Raw genomic sequence first — 21,617 nt, forward strand, 5'->3', positions numbered from 1 at the left:
TTAGAATCAAGCGATCTTACAGATGTAACCCTGTGTCACTGCCTGCTATAAAATGTCAATTCTTTCCACACTCCCTGAGACTCGGCAACCAGAAGCCTGATTTTTGAGCCAGGGTTTAAAGCTGAACATGTAAATTATGAAAAGGGTGCCTTGGAGTATTCCCACCCTAACCGAGCCCAACTATTTATGCAAGCCTGAAGACCAGACACTTCTCTTTCCCTTTTCAAATTAAGCACCAAGCAATTCTGAAAAAACATCAAACTCCACTGAAAGACCCCCGGTCATAACACTTTCTTCTAACTGGCTTTCCCAGGACCAAATTAAAACACAGCCCCCACTCAAAACAGCCAATGGGAGGCAAGCCCAGCTTGCACCATAGAGATACAGAGGTAGAGCAACTCCGGCCTGTATCGTGATCTCAACATCCACATTCAGCCTTGCAACTGATCACACCGGAAGTTCGAGGCTGTGAATCACTCTTGTCTTGCTTTATGGAATACCTCTTCCTGGCTTTCTTAATTAAGAACTGCCCCATTCTTGACTATCCGGCTGGGAATCGTTCCCACAGAAGAAAGCAACCAAGACTCAAGGCAGATCATTTTTATTTATTTATTATTGCGTTTATATCCCGGCTTTTTTCCACCTTAAGGAACCCAAGGCAGCATACATAATCCTCCTCCTCCTCTCTATTTTATCCTCACAACAACCCTGTGAGGTGGGTTGGGCTGAGAGTCTGCGACTGGCCCAAAGTCACCCAGTGGGTTTCCATGGGCAAGTGGGGGACTAGAACCCGGATCTTCCGACTCCCAGTCCGACGCCCTAGCCACTACACCACACTGACGTCAACCTGGCTGTCCTAGTTTAATAATAATGAAACCGCAACAACACGAACAAGACAAAACGAAAGCGATTTTAAAAAACACGCCGCCCCCCCCCCCCATCCCTCTGTAGCTGGTCTGTCACTTCTCCCCACCCGTCCCTGCCTCCGCCCTGCCAATCTCAGCCTCTGTCTAATTGAGGCGGCGAGATCACGCCAAGAGGAAGACCTGCGGGCAAGAACAGGAAGCAGAGATTAAACAATCCGCTATAGGTCAAAGGTTACACCCAGATCAGTTACCACTGGAGGCACAAAGCAGCCTGAACTCCACAGAGACCCACTTTAGCTTTCAAGGGTTATGTTCTTAGCACTAAAAGTTTAAGCCTCCCATCATCATCATCATCATCAGCGCCCCAAGTTCATATTTCATAGAGTTTGCAGCTTTGCAGTTTTGTGTCTGGTTTGTTTGTTTTTAAAGCCAAGGCACAAGGGATATAAATGGGCAAGTTCAAAATCCCCCAAAGTCAGGGAATGGTGGTTAAAGGGCTCTTTCCCCAAATCCCAACTGGAGTTTGGCCAAAAAATATATATATAAAAAATATGCGAACACACCCACCCACCGCTGTCTTTTGCAAGGGGTGAACACAGTGGACATATAACTGATGCTTCATAGCAAAAGAGTGGAAATTCGTAAAAAAAATTAATATCGAATGACTTCATTAGTTCCAAGAGCAAGCTTAACACAGAGAGAGAGATCTCCGCACAATATATTTAGAGACGGGGACGACACACACCTACTGATAAAGGCCAACATTATTTCTCCCCCCCCCCAATTGTGTCCATTTTTATTTTTTAAAAATATACATTTTCCAGTTCTCTGAAAGCCTTTTCTTCACAGCGCTTTGTCCACAACGAAAGCCATTAAAATGCAAACTTCGCTTGCCCGTTATAATCGCTGCAGGAAGCGTTTCAACCCGCCGGACTGCCCGATTCATACGTGATAAACGACGAATCCTTCACGATGACAGATCGCGTGTCGCCGCGCAGCGCCTCAACAGTTGCCTTTCACACCACGGCCGAGACAAACCTCAGAGTCAGAGTTATTTAATTCCGTTAAAGCCGGAACACAATGATTTTGTCTTTCCCCTTCAAACAAACAAGCCGACGGACGTTTGCGTGCCAAAGAGATCCCACAAGGAGTAAACCGTTCTTCAAGCGGCGCTGAGGATTAAATGCCCTGAGGAATGGCCACCCAAGAAAATATCACCTTTGCCTGCCTTTTCAATGGCTCTTTTCCACCTAACAGGGAAGAAGGAAAACTGCTTAACACTGACCGCTCCAAAACCCAAAGCTTTTAGAGAACTACAACTATTAGGCCTATACTGATACTAATCTTTCAGGGCTCCTGCAAACCTCCTTCATTTTGTAAAAGCCATTTCCTGTTTTCTGTACCATGGGCACCTCCAGGAAAATCTGTGGGCTGAACCGTTTCATTTAGCTCAAGGCACGAACAATCCTAAATCAGCTAAACCGTGATCTGCCATCCACTGGACCAATAAGAATTAAACCATTGAGACCATGGGGGTGGGAGAGAAGCCACCCCACAAAGACCTCTGTTCCTCGAGATGCGATTACAATCGGTTTTGATACACCCTTCGGTTAAGTTACCCGTCCTTGATCCTGTGGTCAGCAATATCGCCAATATTATCCCAACTTCCACAAAATGAAATCAGAATAAAAACAACCACACGGTCTGAGTAGCGTCAGTAACTTCCAACACTGTCTGATCAACGCCATGAGTGAAGACTGGTTTTTAAAACACAACGCTTTTAAAAACGACAGCTCTGAACCTCTACTCCGGCGCGGTGGAACGGTTCAAACAGAAGCCCAATGTAGGGTTAACAGGCAAACAGCTCCGTAAGATCAAATGGAGGAATGCAGAACAGCGTAAGAAGAAGAAGAAGAAAAAGAAAAGCAAGTTACATAAAGTCCACCGGCACTTACCGTCTCTTTACTGGGAAGCAACTCTTTCCGGATCCTAAAGAAGTTCTTTCCATACTGTCGGAGTCCTTTAATGAAGCGTTTCTGCGTTAAAACAGAAATAGAACATCAGTGGAAGGAAGAAAAAACCTCTGAAAGCAACACAGTAGATAAAGTTCCGGGCTTAGGGGCTGTGAAAAACATGCAAAAATATACAAGTCAGTCCCACAGAAAATGCCAGTTTTCTGGTTCCGGCCTAATCCAGTATGGGAAGGGTTTAAAAGCAACAACTACGTCTTTTTACACAAAATGACATTAGCTGCGTGTTTCTGTTTAAGAATGCAAGCTGCTGGTCTCCGCGGAAATAAATATGAAAACTCGAAGCAAGATCGATTTCCAGCTTAAGCAGAGGACGAAAATATGAAGCCATAAGGGGGAAAAGGGGGGGGTCCCATGGTTTTTCATCTCTCCGATTTTCAGAAGCTGGGGGTTACTTTTGCTGTTGAGCAGCGAAAGGGTTAAAAACTCTCTCCACACAGAAGGATCCCGGCTGCTTTGAAAGTTTAAAAATATAAGAGTTGAAGACTTCCCAATAAATTTCTTCCAGGGGAAAAGAAAAGAAAAAAAGAGGCCCATACTGCTTGGCTTAAATAATAGAAAATCAGCAGCAATCCATATTTGGTTTCAAAATCCAGAGCTGCCAGAATCTTCGGTTCACTTTTGCAAATAATCCAGTTTGGCGATCGTTTAAAAACAACACCCAAACCACAACGCACACGCACACACCCAGAGCGCCCCCTCCCCCCAATTAACACTTCTGTTTGCAGATTACTTGGATCAAATACAAGTAAAACACACACAGGCACATACAGTCAGGGGGGGGGGGGGAGAGAGAAGAGTTATAGCACTGCTAAAAACCAAATCGAGAAGGGAGCCTGAAAAGAAGCAAAGGGAAGTTCTTTAAGGGGGGGGGTCTCCAACTCTAAACCACCCCTACCCCCAACACACACACACACACACACACACACACACACACACACACACACCCTGGATTGCAAGAACATCACATTCACACGCACCAGGAGACGAGCGATCTCCCTGAGCTGCGGGAGGAAGAGGAGGAACTCCAAAGTAAGAAACAACAGCCAAGCGTGCAGCTTCTCTCTTTAGTCCGTCCCTTGCTCGGAAGCAGGGGGTGGGGGTGGGTGCTAAATCAGCCAATGCTGAAACTGGGGGGGGGGGGGAGGAAACAGCCAAAACCTGGGTCTCGTCTCCTGGGTCTGCAGGTAAGGGTGCCCTGCCTGGAGCTGGTGTCAGCAGCGGCAGCAGGAACAGGGATCGCTTGTCACCCGGGAAGCTCTGACACTACAAAAGGGGGGAGGGAGGGAGGGAAGGAAGGAAAGCAGCAGCAGCAGCTTAACATGTGATCGGAGCTGGGCTGAGCCCAGAGAGAGAGAGAGAGAGAGAGAGAGACAGAGCGCCACTGGGCTTCTGCAAAAGGCGGCCTGGATCACCTAGGCAAAATCCCCAGTAAGGCTGTAGCAGCGTTTGCACTGCCAGGCAAGCAGGCAGCAAATCTTTTGCCATCATTATCATCATCACCATCATCGTCATCGAATCATAAAATAGTAGAGCCAGAAGGGGCCTACAAGGCCATCGAGTCCAACCCCCTGCTCAATGCAGGAATCCACCCCTATAGCAGCATTTCTAGGGTCCCAAGTGCCTCACATACATTATTTTGCTGCAAGATTCCAACACCCCTGTAAGGTAGGCAACCTTACTAACCTCCCCCCCCCCCCCCATATTGCAGATAGGGGTGGTGCATGCGAAGTTTACAGGAAAGAGGGAGGGCTCCTACGGATTTCAAATATATACGTTAAAGCGTTCTATGCGGAAAGATCTGGAAGGTGGCGTTAACCACCAGGTAAAAATAAGCAAGCAAACAACACAAGCGGTAAAATCCTAGTGAATTCACAGAGGAGAGGAAATTCAGACTGATTCGCGGGAGTTCCTGAGCCATCGTGGTACACCACAGGGATGACTCCCAAGCGGTAGCCAAACGGGGCCTGATTCCCAAGGTCTTACATAGCACGGATCGGATCATCCTTCCCCCAACCCAGTGCCCCTTCCGATGTGTTGGGACTACAATTCCCATCATAACCACCTATGATGAGAGTTGTAGTCCAATGCATCGGAAGGGGCGCAGGATTAAATCCTTCCTGTGCCCTTCCCACGATGATAGCCTTTACCACCACTTCACTTGCCCAAGCTATTTTTTTTCTAGAGTCACCACTGCGACACCAGCTGAACAAAAGGTTCCAATTTCACCCCTGCCATGAATTCTGCATGCCGGCTTCCACCTCTCACTGGCAAGAACACTCACCCATCCACACAACGGTTGTTATAAGGCAGCCTCCTCCAATCAGGTGCCTCCCTCGTGTTTTGGACTCCAACTCCCATCAGCCCCAGCCAGTGGTCAGGAATTCTGGGAGTCGTAGTCCAAAACATCTGGAGGGCACCAGGTTGAGGAAAGCTGCTCTGTATAAATGCAAAGTATTATTATTATTTTTTAAAAAGCATTATATTAACAAATCTTGGGCAAAAAAAGTACCTGGACGTGAGGGTTGCATTGATGGAGCTCTATAGGGAAATGGGTTTTGAGAGTGGAGCCTCTCACTCTACCTGTGCCAGGATAATGCAGCCATCAGCTGGGCATCATTTCATCTAGGTCTGGGTCACAGGCCATTTTGATCCAGAGGCTCATACAGGTGTATATAGAGACAGAGCCTTATCAAAACCCAAGAGTGGAGTACTGAAAGTAAAGGTGATGGAGAAAAATGCTCTTTTGTGAGATGATTGGTGGGTACACGCCAGTCATAACCTGGTACCTGATTAAAATAATACAGTATATTCCACCAATTTATCCTAAATTTGGAAACCAAGTAGATTATTTCCTGATCTGCCTATTGAAGAGTTCTATTTACAATCCCACAAATGCATCCCAAGCCTGTTTGGAAACCAAACAGGTCATTTGCTGCTTCTGTTCTTTGTCATTAGAAAACTCGCACCGCTTTCGGCGGCGGAAGTGGGCGCAACGTCAAGGTTTTCCCGCCTCACCTACTTTGTGCGTTTCTAATTGCATGGGGCTAAAACGGCAGACACTGCCTGCGTCCCAAACTTTGGGGATAAAGACGGTGGAAGGGGCCGGGATTTCACCTTGACTTTTTAAAACAGCAAATGGGTTAGATCCAATCTGCACATCTACGGGGGTTGATGGCTAGAAGAGTCCTGTTCAAGTAGCAGCAGTGCCAGCTTCAGGTTTTGGGGGGCCCTTGGGCAAGGCACGCTCACTGGGGGCCCTCCCTCAGAGCGCCTACCTTCTCACCACTGCTGTTGTTGTTGCTGTTGCATCGATATCCGGCCTTTTTTCTTGCAATGAACCCAAGGCGGCCTACATAATCCTCCTCCTCTCCATTTTATCCTCACAACAACCACCCTGTGAGGTAGGTTGGGCTCAGAGTCTGTGACTGGCCCAAAGTCACCCAGTGGGTTTCCACGGCTGAGTGGGGACTAGAACCCGGATCTCCCGACTCCCAGTCGGACACTTTCACCACTACACCACGCTGGCTGTCTTGCTCCTCCTCTTTCTCATCATGGCTCCCACTTGCTCACTTGTCAGGCAGAGAGCCAGGGAGTGAGGAGGCCGCGGCATCTATTAACTCCTCCTTCTCATAGAATCATAAAGTTGGAAGGGGCCTACAAGGCCATCGAGTCCAACCCCCTGCTCAAGGCAGGAATCAATGTACATTGGGTTCCCTGGTAGTCACCCTTCCAGAGACTGACCAGGCCTAGACCTGCTTAGCTTCATTATTTATTTATTTATTTATTTATTTATTTATTTATTAATATAGCACCATCAATGTACATGGTGCTGTACAGAGTAAAACAGTAAATAGCAAGACCCTGCTGCATAGGCTTACATTCTAATAAAATCATAATAAAACAATAAGGAGGGGAAGAGAATGCAAACAGGCACAGGGCAAGGTTGCAGCATCCCATGGCATCACACCAGATAAGCAAACAAGAGGCAGGTGAACAAGCACTTTGCCCTGGGGAAGAAGAGGAGCAACATGTCAGTTGGCCCCTGCCCTGATCAGAGTGTGGGCCCTTGGCAACCATAACCACCTTTAATGCTAGCCCTGAGTGCTAGCTGCACTATATTCCACGCAACACACACATTAGGACTCTTTCTAGTTCAGAAGGAGGAAAAGGAGGATTACTACAGGCCTTAGCTGAATATTGCAGTACAAAATCCAATTTTTCTACCCCATTTTCAGGGTCCCATTTCCGGTTCTCTGGCCTAGCACCAAACTGCAGAACCGGAATTAAGGGAAGCGGTCTCCTGAGCATGTTTTTCATGCTCAAAATTATGTGCAGCACTTTTCGCATAGCTTGTATTCTTTTATTAAAAAAAAGTGAGGCAAAGCTTCCCACGGTGGGAACATCGACGCTACAGATTTAAGATGGCTGAATTTAATTTCTGCGAGGGGGGCCTTGAGATTTTAAAAATATTCTTGGCAACCTCACTAACCTAATTCTCAGATCCTGAGGGGGGGAATTGGTAATGATTAAAGTGGTCTAAAACTGCTCAAGGTTTGTAGTGCAGATTCAGTGGGTTTCTATGGCCAAGTGGGGACTAGAACCCGGATCTCCCAACTCCCAGTCCAACACTTTAGCCCTCTACCCCACTGGCATAACCAAGCACACAGCTGCCATTGACATTTTTGCTTTAAACTCCGAAGTCTAAGAGTGCACCAGAAAGGTTTGTTACCAGCATTCCATATGAACTTGTTGATCCAATAAAAACTTTGACCACGTTTGAGCTCTTATTTTTATGGCTCCTGGGTCAAAACTGGAAATCTAAACATGTCGACATACCCACTAAAATAACCTTATTCCCAGATATAAAATGACTATCCAAATGATTCTATTTTTAATCTATCTAAACAGTTCTCTCTCAGAAAGAGTCCTTCTATATCTTAAGTAATTTTCAACATGTGTGTAAGAGAGCGAGAGCGAGGGAGAAGGAGTAAAGCCACGAATCTGAACAAGCCTTAGCAAAATTATTAACAAAATTTTGATTGAGAAAGACACTTTTTTTTAAAGAGGGGAATGGGAGAATGGAAGAAAAGAAAAAGTACCTAACAATCTAGTGACTGGGACTACCAGGAAAAAAACATTCCAACACACGGATCTCTAAGTGCTATGGAATCTGCACCATTGAGTCCATTACTTTCTGTTCTTTCAGGAACATGTGGGGTCTGGTTGGCCGACGTGGCTTCAGTTAGCAGAAATGTTCTGAAATCGGAGATGTCTTGAAATCAATACCTGCTGCCATGGTATCGGGAGAGATTTATTTTTAAACGAAGGATCCAGATGAACCAAGGAACATCTTTCCTGCTTTGGCACAGATATAGGATGCCAAGTTTGTCCCTGGAATAACTGTTCCCTATTTTAAGTGGGTCCTATAGTTTTCCTCTCTTCTTCCCTGCCTGTGGTCTCTCCTCCGAGTGATTGTCACACAGAGGAGGGCCAGGATCTCTTCTCGATCCTCCCAGAGTGCAGGACACGGAATAACGGGCTCAAGTGACAGGAAGCCAGATTCCGGCTGAACATCAGGAAAAATGTCCTGACTGTTAGAGCAGTACAACAATGGAACCAGTTACCTAGGGAGCTTGCGGGCTCTCCCACACTCGAGGCCTTCAAGAGGCAGCTGGACAACCATCTGTCAGGTATGCTTTAGGGTGGATTCCTGCACTGAGCAGGGGGTTGGACTGGATGGCCTTTTAGGCCCCTTCCAACTCTTCTATTCTATGATTCTATGAAGATTATTATGCTTAGTTACCTTTGCCTGTAGCTTGGGGACCTTTCTGTGGCTTCCTCCCCCACCATCCAATTTAATCTACCAATTCCCCAGTTTCTCAACCTCCAGTAATCTCCCCGCCAAGAACCCAGATTCCTTCCTTCCCTGTGGTTTGCATCTCCATTTCTTAAATGCGCTATGACATGATGTTTACCTTGGCCCACAGAGTGGGGAGTTGTGCTTGCTTCCCCTCCCCATAAAAGAATCTCACGGAATTAATGGGTGTGAAAAGTTTTAATGTGGGGGTGGGGGTGGGCGAGCTCAAAATCTTTTCCATACCAACTTCCGTGCCAAGGACTGCTTGAATGTTCCAGTGGATACTGGAACATGTTCTAGGGCAGGAGTAAGACACGTATCAATCTTGCGTGGCCTAGATGATTTCCTTCCATTAGAGTTCCCACGGTTTGTTGGTGGGTTTTAAGCTCACAAAGCAAAACAGCATACTGTGGATCCCTTCCCTGTGAAAGCATAAATTAGTAGAATCATAGAATTCATAGAAGAGGCAGCTGGACAACCATCTGTCAGGGATGCTTTAGGGTGGATTCCTGCATTGAGCAGGGGGTTGGACTCGATGGCCTTGTAGGCCCCTTCCAACTCTGCTATTCTATGATTCTATGATTCTATGAATCATAGAATAACAGAGTTGGAAGGGGCCTACAAGGCCATCGAGTCCAACCCCCAGCTCAAGGCAGGAATCCACCTGAAAGCATCCCTGACAGAGGGTTGTCCAGCTGCCTCTTGAAGGCCTCTAGTGTGGGAGAGACCACGACCTCCCTAGGTCATTGGTTCCATTGTCGTACTGCTCTAACAGTCAGGAAGTTTTTCCTGCTGTCCAGCTGGAATCTGGCTTCCTGTAACTTGAGCCCGTGATTCCGTGTCCTGCATTCTGGGAGGATCGAGAAGAGATCCTGGCCCTCCTCTGTGTGACAACCTTTCAAGTAGTTGAAGAGTGCTCTCATGTCTCCGCTCAATCTTCTCTTCTCCAGGCTAAACATGCCCAGTTCTTTCAGTATCTCTTCATAGGGCTTTGTTTCCAGACCCCTGATCATCCTGGTTGCCCTCCTCTGAACAAGTATGTGGTCCTGAGCCCTGAACTTTTGTTTGAAAATGTAAGGTTGTGCCAAGGCCTGCCCTCTATTCCAGATCTTTTCATTAGAGTCACAGCAACCAGCATGCCCTTGATCCTAACAGAGATACTGACCCTGTGCAGACAAGCCACGGTGGTTAAGCATTTCAAGCTAAACATTATGACTCCGCGCGTCGTTTGAACCAGTCCTAACCATGGTGGCTCCATAACCCCGGTTTAAACATGTTCACTAATCATTTGCTGCAAATGGGTTCCCTAGTTAACTGTTATCATCAGTAAATATTCAACCCCATCTTCCTGTTCAAATTAATCCTCAGAGCAGCTTACAAAATATTTTCACCACTGCTTTATGCTACATGTACATCGAACTCATACCCCTTGGAAAGGCAGGGGCACAGGCATCTGTGGTTTTTTTTTTGGGGGGGGGGCGATTGAATTACCATATCCAACTACGTGTTTACCTTACGGACTTCCTTGGTCCAGACGAATGGCCTGGATAAAAGAAACCAGACCAATAGGTCAGAAATACATCCCCTCACCACCACCCGAAAGGAAAAGTGTGTACAAGCGAGATACCCTGCAATCTTTACTGCAGTAGGAAGCTATTTAAAAGCCACCAATTTCACTAAGTGGCTACGGTCAATTCATTAACAAACAAACAAACAAAAAATCACAGAATTGGAAAGCAATTCTTACTGCAAACTTGGTACGTTATCCAGAACACGTGATGGAATTTCAGTAGTTGCGTTCAATCACTGCTTACAGTAACTAACTTTCCATTTTACAATATATAGCTGGACATGCAACAAAAAGTTGCAGCGTGGAACAGCCGTTCTATTCTATCCTTGATAAACCGCCAGTCAACTTTCATTAGCCACGGAGCACGCTTAGACCTCACTGTGCTGTTTCGGGGGTACCTCTACAAACATTGGGATTCCTGATGAGGCCTCCCTCTTATGCAGGGGCAGTGTCATTTTGGCTGTACAAATAACGGCAATCAGAGCCTGAACATTAGAAAGAGAGTGTGGAAGGAGGAGAAGAAACACACCCATACCCACACAATGCCAGCCTGCAGTTAGAAGCCTTGTTTATTTTCTGCACTTTTACGGCATTTGATTTTGATATATAAAATAAGAACCCAAGGAATTGTGTCCAGTTCTGGGCTCCACAATTCAAGAAGGATGCAGACAAGCTGGAGCGTGTTCAGAAGAGGGCAACCGGGATGATTAGGGGTCTGGAAACAAAGCCCTATGAAGAGAGACTGAAAGAACTGGGCATGCTTAGCCTGGAGAAGAGAAGGTTGAGGGGAGACTTGATAGCACTCTTCAAGTACTTAAAAGGTTGTCACACCAAGGAGGGCCAGGATCTCTCCTCGATCATCCCAGAGTGCAGGACACGGAATAATGGGCTCAAGTGACAGGAAGCCAGATTCCGGCTAGACAGCAGGAAAAACTTTGTGACTGTTAGAGCAGTATGACAATGGTCATACCTAGGGAGGTTGTGGGCTCTCCCACCCTAGAGGCCTTCAAGAGGCAGCTGGACAACCCTCTGTCAGGGATGCCTTAGGGTGAATTCCTGCATTGAGCAGAGGGTTGGACTCGATGGCCTTATAGGCCCCTTCCAACTCTACTATTCTATGATTCTGTGATTCTATGAATTGGAAAGTGGATCTTAAAAGTCATAGCTGTGTCCTAAGATTTGTTAGAAGAATTATAAGTCAGTTTATAACATCCTACTTTGTAATATTCCCTCCTGTGCTCCCCAAAGCTTTCCTCCCCTTTACATTTTCCACCTCCTCTGATTAAATGTTTGCTACAAAAGCAATCTCTGGATTGCTTTCTTCTTCTACTCAAGCAACAACTGAAATCCCTGTAGAGAAATATAAAATGCAGGAGTCTATTCCCACAGTGATGGTATGTTAAAGCTGGGAGAGGGGGGGACGGCTAGGAGCAATATATAGTCTGTGAATTCCCCCCCTTTCAAGAGCTGTATAATCTGAGTTGTATTTGTGTCTTAAGATGGGGTGGTGGTGGAGTACACAGAAGAAAAATATTTCACTTGTCCTAAAAGGAACCCACACAAGAGGTACACTTCTGGAAGAGCTACAAGGGTCACAATGTATTTTCTCTGAAATCGACAGATGCTTTACCTTCCAACAGTAATTTTACAAGACAAGGACGTGGGAGCGCCCTTTCTTGAAAATAATGCAGGAAAGCTTCCTCCAAATCTTCACTCTCCCTCTCCCTACGCAATAAAGATTGGTAGGAGTCATCACGAATCTCCGTAAGAGCCTGTGGCCATAACCTAGGGGCAAATACCTTGTGACCCAGAGCTGGGCAACCTTGGCCTAATTTCAAATGCCCCATGCTAGGGATCAGTTTGGACTTCTGGCAAGAGCAGTCGGTCCCTCAGCCAGCAGCCTGCTGGATGGGAAGGGAAAGAGAAAGAAGAGAAAAGGGTATGGCAGAGAGAGGGGGGGGGGGAGAAGAGAAAGGGGGAGACAGAAAGAGAGAAAGGCAAGAGGAAAGGGGGTGTCAGAGAGGCAGAGAGAGGGGTAGAGAGAAGATGTTTCAGAGAGAGAGAAAGGGGTGTTAGAAGTATTATTATTATTATTATTATTATTATTATTATTATTATTATTATTATTATTATTTATTTATTTATATAGCACCATCAATGTACATGGTGCTGTACAGAGTAAAACAGTAAATAGCAAGACTCTGCCGCATAGGCTATTTGTGTGTGTGAAAGAGAGATTGATTAAAAAGGGGTGTCAGAGAGAGAGAAGAGAAAAGGGGGTGTCAGAGAGGCAGAGACAGGGAGAGAGAGAAGAGGTTTCAGAGAGAGAGAAAGAGAAAGGGGTGTCAGAAGTCAGAGAGAAAGAAGAGAAAAGGATTTGTGTGTGAGAGAGATTGATTGATTAAAAGGGGAAGAGAAGAGAAAGGGGGTGACAAAGAGAAAGGCAAGAGGAAAGAGGGTGTCAGAGAGGCAGAGAGAGGGGTAGAGAGAAGATGTTTCAGAGAGAGAGAAAGGGGTGTCAGAAGTAAGAGAGAAAGAAAAGGATTTGTGTGTGTGAAAGAGAGATTGATTAAAAGGGGGTGTCAGAGAGAGAGAGAAGAGAAAAGGGGGTGTCAGAGAGGCAGAGACAGGGAGAGAGAGAAGAGGTTTCAGAGAGAGAAAAAGAGAAAGGGGTGTCAGAAGTGAGAGAGAAAGAAGAGAAAAGGATTTGTGTGTGAGAGAGATTGATTGATTAAAAAGGGGTGTCAGAGAGAGAGAAGAGAAAAGGGGGTGTCAGAGAGGCAGAGACAGGGAGAGAGAGAAGAGGTTTCAGAGAGAGAAAAAGAGAAAGGGGTGTCAGAAGTGAGAGAGAAAGAAGAGAAAAGGATTTGTGTGTGAGAGAGATTGATTAAAAAGGGGTGTCAGAGAGAGAGAGAAGAGAAAAGGGGGTGTCAGAGGGAAAGAAGAGAAAAGGGGATAGGCCTGCTCACTTTTGGATTTAGGCCTGCCCACCACTGACTTCAGCTATCATACGGCCCACCACTGGTATGTGCAGCCGCCCATAAGGGAACGCGGATCTCAACATTAAAAGAAAGAAAGAAAAGGTTTCCATACCTCTGCCATAACCTGTTCCCATGGATATTCTTGGGACAAGGCTAGTTAGAACAAAGCAGTAAGCGGCTCAGGGCCAAGCCATAAAAACAGAGGGCAGGATAGAAATCCTACAGGGTCTTGGATTTTTGAGGCAAACGAGATCTAACCCCCAGCCCACAATCCACCCAAATAAATTGCTATAGGCAACTGGGGCTGAGATTACTAACCTATCCCCGGCTCCCACTCGGTTTAAAACATTGGCCCATCTCACGCCATTTCCTTTTGAAATCCTTTTGTTTTCCTGCGCCCGTGGCAGCCATGCTAAATATGACCAATCTAGGTACGCGGTTCGCAACCGAGGACTTGCAGCCGCTAACACTGGCTGGAGGAGTTTAAAACCGTAGTTTTCATAAAGAAATCCTACAGCTTGACGGGTCGGCAGCGGCCATTGTTGACAGACAATGCAGAGATGTGCTTCGCAAAAAAACGGTTGCCATGGCTATTGAACGGCTAGAACACAAGGTCTCCTAATGCCATTTTACAAGCTGACGCTCCCCCCCCCCTCCCCAACACCACCAGCAGCGTTCCCTCTGCGACATAATTTATTAGGTTCTCTGGCATCCCTGCCACAATGTGTAAACAGGGGGACTATAAATAACCCAGAAGCGGCTAGAAACAAGCATGCTAATGTTTGCATATGTGTTGCTTGTAGGCCCCATATTTTATCCGCCGAAACAAATGGCGTGACAAGATACACAAAGCCATTATGTCCTGACTAACGGAGCTCAGATGGCATGTTTATCAATGGGGCCATAAAGCCATTACCAAGGCTGCCGCTAAGGTGATACACCAGGGTTCCCATTATCGAGGGATTGGGACTTGCCAATGCAGCCAAAATGCAGCACCCGGGACTGGTTCCGGGGTGCCATTTTGTTAACCAAGAGACGTTCCATTGCTAGCGCAACCAACCGCACAAGGGAGTCAGCCCCAGAGATGTACGTTAGGTTATTCAGGGTGTAGAAGCAAACTTCAAAGTGATCTCGATAGGCTGGGATGCTGGGCTGAAAACAGCAGAATGAAATTGAATAGGGAGAAATGCCAAGTTCTACATCTAGGAAATAGAAACCAAAGGCACAGTTACAAGATGGGGGATAATTGGCTCAGCAATACTACAAATGAGATGGATCTTGGAGTTGTTGTAGATCACAAGCTGAATAGGAGCCAACAGCGCGATGTGGCTGCAAGAAAGGCAAATGCTATTTGGGGCTGCATTAATAGAAGTATAGCCTCCAAATCACGTGAGGTACTGGTTCCTCTCTATTCGGCACTGGTTAGGCCTCATCTTGAGTACTGTCTGGGCTCCACACTTCAAGAAGGATGCAGACAAGCTGGAGCATGTTCAGAGGAGGGCAACCAGGATGATCAGGGGTCTGGAAACAAAGCCCTATGAAGAGGACTGAAAGAACTGGGCAGGTTTAGCCTGGAGAAGAGAAGATTGAGGGGAGACATGAAAGCACCCTTCAAATACTTAAAGGGTTGTCACACAGAGGAGGGCCAGGATCTCTTCTCAATCCTCTCAGAGTGCAGGACACGGAATAACTGGCTCAAGTTACAGGAAGCCAGATTCTGGCTGGACTGCAGGAAAAACTTCCTGACTGTTAGAGCAGTACGACAATGGAAACATTTACCTAGGGAGGTTGTGGGCTCTCCCACACTATAGAGGCCTTCAAGAGGCAGCTGGACAACCCTCTGTCAGGGATGGTTTAGGGTGGATTCCTGCACTGAGCGGGGGGTTGGACTCGATGGCTTTATAGGAACTCTACTATTCTATGATTCTATGAAAACAGAAAATGCTGCGATAGATAGACCAATGGTCTGCCTTTGTGTAAGGCTACTTCCTACGTTTCCTGTATTGCTTGCAGTTTTCCCTTCAACATTTAGAGGAGTCTGGCTTGGGAGAAATTGCTTCTTTTTAACACTAGAAGGGCTGAAGCTAAGAGCGTTCAAACAAAATAGGCGTGACTGGGAGCATGGGCTGCCGGCTGCCCTAGGATGGATACTGGTAGTGGTGCAGCGTTAGCCGGACAACTCATGCAGCAGCAACTGGGAGTGTACTGTAAGAGTCCCTTGGAAAATAATAATAATACTTAACTTCTCTTTGTAGTTTCTACGTTTCGCCTACTCACACGCACGGCCAGGCTGTCATTAAAATGGCCTCCCTCGAGGGAATACCAAAGCGGTCTAGGATGGTAATCGGCTGCACCTCCATGGCGCTAAGCGGCTGGGGGCTTTTGTCTGGAACAATAAGCCTCCCGCTGAACTACCCCCTTCGCCCGCTCGAAAATATTGGCATTCGGCAAGCGTGAGCACAGCTGTGTGTAAATTACATGTATAAACAGATTAGACGTGTAGTATTTGCGCCCAACGCAAACACATTAATAAGCCCGTTTACATTTGCGCTCGGCTAAAGCAGACGGGGCGCAGGGTGAACCTTCCTTTCCCGGGCAAGCTTCGCCCTCGGTTATTGCAAAACCAAATCTACGTGCGTGCGCAAGCACATGCCGGGGTTAATGTGTGTCGAACGGAGAATATGCGTGCACACCGGCGACTGTGTACCTGTGGAAGGCCTGGGTGACATATGCAAACTGGAGGCAGAGACTTGTATTGCCCAAGCCAATGCGGACAAAGCTTCCAAAGTGATGCTGAAGAATGGAAATTCATCCTGGGGGAAAGGGGGGGGAGAGATTGTGTCGATTTGCCCGTTCAAAACCCACAGTGGTTATTAATGCATATCGCCCAGGCAAATGTCTGGAAGGCTTTGTTGATGCGCTCTGCCTGTGCGCCTTCTCCGCCAGGACTTGGCCACTGAAGATATTGACCAGCAGTGAACTAAATTATTTATTTATTTATTTATTTATTTATTTAAGGGTTTTTATGCCGCCATTCAGCCAAAAAACGCTCTCATGGCGGCTTACAAAAGTATTTCTTGACAGTCCCTGCCCACAAGCTTACAATCTAAAAGACATGACACAAAAGGAAAGGGGATTGGGAGGGAGGAGGAGGAGGGGGGAAAGGAAAGCAAATTCAGGCACTACAATCTTAGTTGCGAAGTTCAGCAGTTACAGGTGACAGCAGGAGGGAGGGGGCTCTCAGCTGGAGCTGGACCCAGGCACGGTGGAGAGGTGCCTGGCTGCTGCTTCCTCCCTCACTGGTGGCCTCTGCAGAGACAGTTGGTAGCAGGAGGGAGGGGGCTCTCAGCTGGAGCTGGACCCAGGCACGGTGGAGAGGTGCCTGGCTGCTGCTTCCTCCCTCATTCCATAAATTATGGAGTTAAATTGTGGAACTCACTACCACGAAGTGTAGTGATGGCCACCAATCTGGATGGCTTTAAAAGGGGGTTGGATTTAAAACGTAAAAAAGAAATTAAGGAATTGATATCGAATTTGCTGACTGCAGCAAGATTGATTGTAGCTAGGAACTGGAAGATTCAAGGGGAATATTGTATTGAAGAATGGTACAAAGAAGTATGGGATATAGCTATTAATGATAAATTGACTTGTAATATTAAATGGAGAAGAGGTATAGCTAAAACAAATGATTTTGAAGGAATTTGGAAACAGTTCCTAATATTTGTGTTTTCTAAGGGAAGTGGGAAACCGCCAGCAGAAGAAAGTATGAGATTTTGGAATCAAGAACGAGATCCCGAGGTGGGGGGTGCACTTCTATGTTGTTTGATTATGTTACATAGATATGATATCGAAGTTATTCAACAGTTATGTAGTATGTTGTTTTTGTTTTAATTGTATTGGTGTATGTTTAAGTATTGTAGAAAATAAAAAATCTTTAAAAAAATAAAAAATAAAAGAGGTTGGATAAATTCCTGGAGGAGAAGGCTATCCATGGCTAGCAGCTCTGATGTTTGTGTGCTATCTCCAGTATTTGAGGCAGTAAGCCTGTGTGCACCAGTTGCTGGGGAACATGGGCGGGAGGGTGCTGTTTATTTATTTATTTAGAATATTGCATGTCCTGCTTGTTCAACCTTGGCCGATGGCTGGTTGGCCCCTGTGCGAACAGAGTGTTGGACTAAATGGACCACTGGTCTCTTCCAGCATGGCACGTCTTATGTTCTTAAACCTTTCAGATGAATTTGAGTTCTCCATCACCCCTGGGAAGCAAGCAGCGTTGTTACCATTGCTGCCGGATTTGTGTTGGCATGCACGCACCACTGCAGCGATTTGTGTACGTTCTTTAATCAACTCAACCTTCTGAATGGCTGCGATCCCCCTTTTTCTATTACAGACCTTTCTTTCAATGCAGGCTTGCCCAAGGAGGGTTGGAGCTGGCCTCTGAAGAGCCCGGGTAAGTCCAGAAAGAGGTGGCCAATGTAAATGAAATGGCTTAGTATTCTTTTTCTGTTGGGAGCCGTAGAGAGTTGGTTTTGTTACCCAGACACCTTCCTGTACTTCCTGACAGTACAGTTTAGGGGTTAGTGTTGGGACGAGGATTGGACAGACACAGCTTCAAATTCCCATTCAGCTGTGAAACTCACTGAGTGACCCGGGGTCAGTCACACACTCACAGCTTCTTATCTACCTCACAGGGTTGTTGTGAACATAAAATGGAGGGGATCCCTGACTTCCTTGGAGAGAGGGGGGATATAAATGCAACAAACATTCAAATATGCATGCATGTGTACAAACACACACACACACACACACACACACTTCGCTGTTCAGCTCAGTAAGGCACCCATCATTTTGTCCTCTCCTCCACTTTGAAAAATAAAACAAAAATCTATGCTTTATTCAAAGATCGTTGTAATGAAAGCCAACTCAATTATTTCAGGAGCAAGAGGTTGTGGATTGCAGCCTACACCCATCTGGTTTATTCTCTGGAAGTCTGGATGGCTTTAAAAGAGGTTGCATATAATCCTCGAGGAGACGGCTATCAAGGGTACTAGCCCTGATGGTTGTGTGCTACCTCCAGTATCTGAGGCAGTAAGCCTGTGTGCCCCAGTTGCTGGGGAACATGGGTGGGAGGGTGCTGTTGCACCATGTCCTGCTTGTTCATCCCTGGCCGATGGCTGGTTGGCCACTGTGTGAACAGAGTGCTGGACTAGATGGACCCTTGGTCTGATCCAGCATCAGGGCTCTTATTTCTTAAGGAAGGTAATTTAAGGAGCGAGGTGGGGAGGGAAGAAGACATTTGGTTTTAAGTTTGTTCAAATAGGAAATATTATTATTAAATATTATTATAATAATAATAATATCACAAGGCTAGTTTGAGAAAAGAAGAGGGCTGTTGTTTACCCCTGACACGGAATCATAGAATCATAGAATAGTTGAGTTGGAAGGGACCTAAAAGGCCATCAAGTCCAACCCCCTGCTCAACGCTGGAATCCACCTTAAAGCACCCCTGACAGATGGTTGTCCAGCTGCCTCTTGAAGGCCTCTAGTGTGGGAGAGCCCACAACCTCCCGAGGTCACTAGTTCCACTGTCATACTGCTCTAACCGTCAGGAAGTTTTTCCTGATGTCCAGCCGGAATCTGGCTTCCTATATATGCAGCTATTCATGTGCCAGTTGCTAAGAACGCCCCCTACCCTCCTTATTCCTGTCTGCAGCACAGAAGTGAAGGATTGAATTGAAAAATCACCATGGAACAGAACATGATATTAAAGGTGACAAAATGTCTAAACCCCCCTTCCCCCCCCCCAATGCTGGTGAGAAAGACAGAGACAGAGACAACCATTATACTGTCCCCCCCAAGCTTAGAGGCGTTAAGATGCCGCTGACCTTATAGTCTAACCCTAATTTTTAAAATGGGAAGAGCTATTTTTACGTGTGTGTGTGTGTGTGTATACATGTACTTGGGAATCTATTCCAAGTCACCTGAAAGACAGAAAAAGGGGATCGCACGCAGCCACGTGGCTCGCCACGTACAATCCGCCACGTCACCCGAAACACCCTGCCAACCGTAAATCAATTATCCATAAATGAAGAGTATTTATTTCTCCACCCCCCCTAATAGCTGCCCCTTGATTATTGACTCCCGTGTATTTCCATTACACACACACCCCTCGCCGCACGTTCAAGGCCGCCCTCGCTAAGCTCCCCTGCGCTCAACATTTCATGTCAGCTCCTGTTAAAGGTCCGCTTCTGCCTCCCGGGCTCCCGGCCTCCTCGATAAATCATCCGGCAACCGCAGCCCGGTGGCTCCAGCCCTGCGTTGCCAGGCAACCAACGCATGAGGGATGTCTGAAAAGGGCTGACAAAACAGCCAAGAGGCTGAAAACAACAGACTTCTGTCAAAAAAAAAAAAATGGTTTCGGGAGGAGGGCCCCCCCCCCCGGCCGACGCCCCTTTGCTCCTTGCCAAACACTGCGCGATTGTAAAAAAAAGAAAAAGAAAAAGAAAGGGGAATAAAAATCAAATTCAAAAAGCCCGTTGTAATAGACGCGCATGCACGCAGGCACGCACACACACTTGCAGCTCAATTACTAATTGTTCGGAAGCTGCGGGGCGGCTGCGATCACACGGCCGCGTGGCGACCAGCAATGCGATCCGGAAAACGAGATAAAGTCAACGCAGCACCGGGAGCATTCATCTAAAGGCCCGGCCCGCAGCGGCGCTTGCAAACGCTCGCGCCCGGATCAAACCAGGCTGGAGAATTAAAAGCCGGGGCGGATTAAACCAGATACGAGGCGCTGGTGACGTTTCAGAGCGGGATCAAGACATATCAGGAGGTTTCGGGTTTTAAATACCGACATTCAGGTATTTGACAACAGCTCTCGACAACTCGGAAACGTAATTTGTGAACTGCAGGGGGTCTCCTTGAGAGATCAGATGGAAGGTGGCCCCTGGTTGTGATGGCTATGTGCCACCTCCGGTATCAGAGGCAGTAAGCCTGTGTACACCAGTTGCTGGGGAACATGGGTGGGAGGGTGCTGTTGCACCATGTCCTGCTTTGTCGGTCCCTGGTTGACAGTTGGTTGGCCCCTGTGTGAACAGAGTGCTGGACTAGATGGACCCTCGGTCTGGTCCAGGAGGGCTCTTCTAATGGTCTTATTCTTTTTTAAAGTGCCATTTGCGGGCACCAATCGGAAGAATGCCTGGAGGGCGTTAGGGGTTAGTATATTCCTGATCCAACCCCCCTGCAAATATGTCCTAAGGCACATCTAGAATAGGACGATGATCATACTCAACTATCTGACAAGGTCAGTGCGAAAATTATACATGGAGTACTTTGAAAATAAAGAGCTATATAAATATTATTAATACATTATGAGGAAGATGAAGCTACTAATCTGCTTCCATACCCTTGCCAGTAGTTTAAAATGGAGGGAGGAAGAACGAGGTCTTATATTTTTTTAAGGCTTCCCAGCCTGATAGCCGGAGCACAAATTCGTACTCGCCATAGACGAGCCAGGCAGTGGCAGTTTGCAAACCTGAACTTCGTTGTTGCCTATGACATCCTCGGTTCCAGAAAGGATGGAGAAGGTTGGTATCATAGAATCATAGAATCACAGAATAGTAGAGTTGGAAGGGTCCTCTAAGGCCATCGAGTCCAACCCCCTCCCTGCTCAATGGAGGAATCCACCCTAAAGCATCCCTGACAGATGGCTGTCCAGCTGCCTCTTGAATATAAATCAGCCTTCGCCCAACTGGTGCCCTCTAGATCTATTGGACTACAGCTCTCATCATTCCTGGCCATGAGAAGGATGGGAGTCGCAGTCCAACCCGTCTGGTGGGCACCAGTTTGGGGAAAGCTGGTTTAAATGATCCGCTGTTCTCTTGTCAATCTACTCGGCTCAATAAGGGCATGGAGGTGGGTCACAGGTTCACGTCAGGGCTGACATTACCATGGTGTTAACCATGGAGGGTGCTGAAGCGTTCACGTCCTGCTTGTGAGTTCTTGGTCAACAACACTTTGAAGACTGTGTGAATAGAATACTGGACTGGATGGACCCTTGGTCTGATCCAACAGGGATCTTCTTGCATTCTAAATTCTTTTTAAAGCGCCGTTTGGGGGCACCAACTGGAGGCGTGTCCGGAGCGTGTGAGGGGTAAGTATGTTCCTGAACCAAAAATCCCCCAGCAAATAATTCTCCACTGCCAAGAAGCACTCTAATACATCTAACTGGAAGCAAAGTCACACCTGACCTGATTTAAAATGCCAGTGAAGTTTTAGCCTTTCAGGAGGCACTGCTAAGTGATAATT

General features: G+C 46.7%; 1 protein-coding gene across 1 annotated transcript in view; it reads right to left on the reverse strand.

The window, feature by feature from the left end:
* RERE (arginine-glutamic acid dipeptide repeats) overlaps positions 1-21,617 on the reverse strand; it is a 316,112-nt gene that overhangs the window by 78,380 nt on the left and 216,115 nt on the right. The window contains 1 exon segment of the mRNA XM_063145507.1: positions 2,822-2,902. Coding sequence (XP_063001577.1) covers positions 2,822-2,902 — 81 coding nt within the window.

The sequence above is a fragment of the Elgaria multicarinata genome, chromosome 20 (assembly GCF_023053635.1).
Source record: "Elgaria multicarinata webbii isolate HBS135686 ecotype San Diego chromosome 20, rElgMul1.1.pri, whole genome shotgun sequence".
NCBI classification, from domain to species: Eukaryota; Metazoa; Chordata; class Lepidosauria; order Squamata; family Anguidae; genus Elgaria; species Elgaria multicarinata.